This window comes from Rhagoletis pomonella, unplaced genomic scaffold (genome assembly GCF_013731165.1).
Source record: "Rhagoletis pomonella isolate Grant_MI unplaced genomic scaffold, Rhpom_1.0 Rhpom_scaffold_00004, whole genome shotgun sequence".
Classification (NCBI taxonomy): domain Eukaryota; kingdom Metazoa; phylum Arthropoda; class Insecta; order Diptera; family Tephritidae; genus Rhagoletis; species Rhagoletis pomonella.
Genome location: NW_023458558.1, coordinates 7,937,799 through 7,942,727, shown reverse-complemented (window position 1 = coordinate 7,942,727; position 4,929 = coordinate 7,937,799). Strand labels below are relative to the sequence as shown.

The 4,929-nt window shown below is 35.2% G+C and overlaps 1 protein-coding gene across 1 annotated transcript in view; it reads right to left on the bottom strand.

Annotated features, from left to right (window-relative positions):
* Window positions 1-4,929, bottom strand: part of LOC118737791 (ankyrin repeat and KH domain-containing protein mask-like) — a 23,234-nt gene that overhangs the window by 4,156 nt on the left and 14,149 nt on the right. The window contains exons 4-6 of the mRNA XM_036468551.1: window positions 1,138-1,176; window positions 219-489; window positions 46-145 (exon numbers count right to left, since the gene is read on the bottom strand). Of these exons, the coding sequence (XP_036324444.1) occupies window positions 46-145; window positions 219-489; window positions 1,138-1,176 (410 nt within the window). The remainder of the gene's footprint in view (window positions 1-45; window positions 146-218; window positions 490-1,137; window positions 1,177-4,929) is intronic.

Here is a 4,929-nt window from a genome sequence, read left to right as displayed (position 1 = left end):
AAGAAATTAGTATCGATTTCCCTTTGTTATCTTCATTTTACTTACGTTTTGTCACGAGGGGTGGTAGCGCCACGCATTTTCGTTAGAGCCTGTTTAGTCTCATCGATCGCGTGGGTGACATGGCGTAACACGGGTGGCTTCTCATCTAAAATATTTATATTTGGAATTATAATAAATACAAATTATGACCTTTCTTTAAAGCTTCCGATTGTACTAACCTTCGAAGAGAGATGCGCAGCGATCATTGTTGGCGTCAAGTAAGAAATTTCCGCTCACTTCATTTGGATCCTGAATCTCCTCGTCTTCATCCTCCTCTTCCTCTTCGGAGCCGACTGAGAAATTGCCACTCACTTCATTTGGCGGATCCTCATCTTCCTCATCTTCATCATCGATCTCCTCCTCATCATCTTCTTCATCCTCGTTGTCCTCCTCAGACTCGTTATCCTCCTCGTGTCCACAACTATCAGCGTCAGACTCGGGAATGTCATCCTTTAAAAAATAAAAATAAAAAATTAGAACAAAACAAAATGGTTACATACAATAAAAGCGTATACATGGTATGTACATATGTTTGTGTAAGCGGAAAACAGTGGAAATTGTTCAAGAAAAAGGAAGTCCACGAATAAAAAACAAAAAATAATAATAAAAAATTATAGTAAGTATGTATTTTTGTATGCATGTACAAAAGTATGTAACGAAAAATGCAGGCAAAAATCATTCTCTCTTTGGCGCAAAAGTTAATCGGGGTTGTAAGTAGTAGACGCACGCATTCTTGTGTCTTTGGCCACCCATTTGGGAATCTTCTAGAATTACTCGGGTTAATGCCCACTGTTAATAAGATATAATGACGCATTGTTGTTAGTTGCACTATCGTCTTTTTTTTATAAACGAACGAAAAGTGAGCATTAAAGCTGCCATTCTCAAAATATGTTTTTACATAATTATATAAATGTTAATAAAATGTTTTATTTGTAAGTACTAATAAAAACCTATTAATATGCCTAGGCAATTTAGTTATTAAGCTTTGTTATTCATTACTAAATTGGCGCAATAAAATCTTTTTCTAATCAGAAATTTCGTCCATTTTTGGTGGCAGAGATTTTTTAGGTTAAAAAATGCAAATAACGCGAAACTTACCAGAAGATCTGGCCTTAGACACAAGCATGCCAAAAGGATCTATAAAAGAAGAACGAAAGAAAAAAATAAAATCAAAAGAAACAAACGTTTGGATAGATGGATGATGCAGCTCTGTCGTGGTTATAGCGTTTTCAAAATGATTGCAGCATAATACTTCAGGAGTGAGAGCATATAAAGTCAATGATCTGTGAACATAATTTTTAAAGGTCAAGTGAAGGAAATTGAAATGCCCAAACAGAGGAATAGAAAAATTCAAATAGGAAACGGAAGTATTGATGATACATATTACAGTAGCACAGTTAAACGTCGAAAATATAAGTTCTCTTCCACCTAAACCAGTCACAAAGATTCTTAATTTTACCACATTCTTGAACTAAACAATTAAATTAGTTTTTAGAATGTATGAAGGTAAATACGTGTGAATATCTTAGGTATTTAAATTTATTTATGTAGTTATATGAGAAAAACACTCAAGGTAAAAAAGCGTATGTAGGTTCAATAACTCCCACAATACAAACGGGCTTGCCGTTCATCCCTCCTGTTCTATGCTTGTCCCTTTATTCGGGCCACCATTTTGCACCATGCATGTGCACATGTTTGTGCGGTCTTTGTGTGATCAACGAGACGAATTTGCTTCCCCGAATGTAGCCATCAGCTACGGTCGTATCAAAACGTACACTGTAAAAATCTGCACGATTTCGTGAAATAACGTGACCAACCCAAACATATTGCAAAGCCGACGATAACAATGACGACACGGACTGCGGCGACGACGACGTCGTCAGTTAATGACAACAAGCAAAAACGACATCCATTGACTACAGCTGCAAAGCCGACGGCACACATATCATGGAGTGAAATGGATTGAAAATGGAATGGATGAGTTGTGCACCGATTATTGGTTCATGCTTCTCGCACTTGTTTCTTTGTCAATTTATGTTTTAATTTGTGCTTCCTCAGGGTTCTTTACTTCATCATTTACTAGTCGCTTCGCATGTCGCTTCGTGCATATATTTGACATTCCGCTTTCATTTACATTTCTCAAAGTGAATTTTACACACTCTGCTACCTTGCTCCAAGCCAAAAATTAAAGAAAATATACAAAATAAACTCGCTTGTCCATTAACTCGTTTTCTTTCGGACATTCGTTTATTTGGGGGTTCGTTGGTCTGTCTGCGGCGGCTGATGGCTGACAGCTTGTTCCTTGGCCATTGTCATATGGTTTGAGAATTTAAAGAAATGCATGAATCATCGACAATTGAGGCGCAGCTCAACGATTCTACTGTTTCCTTAACTTAATTCATTCAAAACTTTATTCTTGGTACATAAATTTTGTACTTGTGAGCAAAGTTCAGACATCTTGTTCGCTTTCGTAAAACGCAATTATGATATGCTTTATTTCTACACATAGCCACACCACTAATAGAGTACATTTGTATTTATGTGTCTACATAAATACACACAATTAAATATGTATAGCAGTTGTAGCTGATAGTTTGCACGTTTTTCTGGTGTTTAACCTTCAAACAAAAGAAAAAATCAATTTCCAAAGAAATTTCACTTCAGCGTCGTTGACACCTTTCGAACTAGCGCATATGAAGTGCATCTACTGAGCTTTCTGCAGCTAGTGTTCGATTTTTAAACTGACATAGTATGTATGTACATATGTATTTACTGAAATTTAGTGCAGAGTTGACGGTTAAAAAATTTAAGTTTCATCAAATGGTCAAGCAATTCTGGAGTCCAAAAGGGTGAAATTACTTTAGAAATATCACATTTTTTAAATTTGAAAATCTCAAAGCACAGTAGCCTCTTAAAAAGGCTGTTGCTATAGTTAAGAAGACAATAAAAAAGCTTAAGTGCACTAGTTCCGTAACAAATAATTAATAAATTACTTGAGTGGCCAAAGATTTAAAAAACAGAAAAAAAAATTGGCTGGGTTTTCCAATAAGGGCTTGGACAACTTTAATATTCTATTTTGAACGCACCCTTAAAGCATTCAAAACCGAGAAAAATTTGTGTCCTCGCACATAGTAACTACAGATGCATTGCCAATAGATTTTTATTCTCGGAACGGATGTTCCCAATCAAAGCGAAATGTGGTACCAGCAGCTGTAAAGTGAGTACTTTATCTGTTAGGAGATCACTGACGGTAAGCTACTTCTTAACCATTATATTGTTCACAGTCACATTTTCAACTAGAGAGATTCGCAAATAAAGCAACAGCCTACTAAATTTCTTAAAGGACACGAATTACTCAAAATACATTATTTCCAAAGTAATAATTTGTTGAACTGGCAATGCTAGTGCTAATGTTAGTTTTAGGCTTAGTCGTTTTTTTGCTTTATTTTATTCTTGTGCCTTATAATTGTTGTTGTGCTATAAAATAACTATAGCATTTGTTTAATAAATGAAATTAAATGAAACATTTATGAAAAGCATAAACGTCAATGAACAGAGTTTATGTAAAAAAAAAAATATTTTTTTTTTTGGTATAATGGAATAAACTTATTTACGAATAACGAAAACTCAAATTTATTTACTGGTCATTTGTCTTTCTAATAAATTTTTCTAAACCCTGGTGCAAGTTTTAAGTAGAATTAACTATATTTTCATAAAAAAATATCATATTCCAGTGACTCCGGTGGAAAAAGTCTTATGAGGAGATAAGGTGATTTCCGAAATAGCACCTATAACTTCTACCTTTGTGTAAATTATGGTTGTTTTCTACACAATTTTTTCATTAAAAACGGCCACAAGCTCAATAAAACTTTTCTTCTCGGGTGGTGTGCATAGCATGAGCCACGTTCCTTCACCAACCAAGTCCACCAAACATTTTTCCAAATCGAGCAAACAAACAATAAAAGTGCAGTATAATGACCGACCATCCAACACGAAGTCGAAAGTCATATATGTATGTATAAGCAAAAACAAAAACAGTAAAAATCAACACCATAACCGAGTAATCACTTCTTTTGTTCGTGCAATCGGAATTTGTTCAGTAAAAACAAAGGGAAAGAGAGGAAACTAAATTTGAGCAACGTGTTTTTTTTGGCTTGCAAGAATAATAGCAAAGCAGACAAGGCGATAGTGCTGCTGTGTAACTACGACATTATGAGAATGTCTAAATATGTATATTAGTATTTTTGTATTATGCATTCTCAATTTATGAATTTCTGCTCCACAGTCTAGAGGTGATAGTTAATACTGCAAATCCACACATATGTATGTATATACATAGCATGTATGTATGTATGCTCTGAAATAAAATAACAACAGAAATGTCGTCGACGACGGAACTACGACGGTGGGTTTCTGAATTCCGATCTGGCGACAGCAAAGATGATGACGACAGCAAAAACAACAAAAAAATACATTGCGGGAATTTCGCATCGAAATGGCAATCGACAGCAACATACATACATATGTACATATGCACATGCATACATACCATAAATATTTATGAAGATAATGGCAAGGTAACGATAACACCAATAAAAACAACAGAATTAAGAACAACATTACATTGAGGTCGATGACTATGGTAAACCTGGAGTGCGCTTACCACAAACCATCGTTCCTGTAGACAGACAAGTCTGTATTCACGATGTGGGTATTCTATTATTCTTGGTCTGCATTACGGGAGAGATAAAGACATATTTCTAGCCAGAGACAACAGCAACAAAACCCCGCTTAATTTAGATTCATTTAAAAGTTTGCCACCGCTCTTCTCATTATCCTTTGTAAAGCTGGAAAACCATCGATGGCACTATCGATAGTATCGATGTTTTC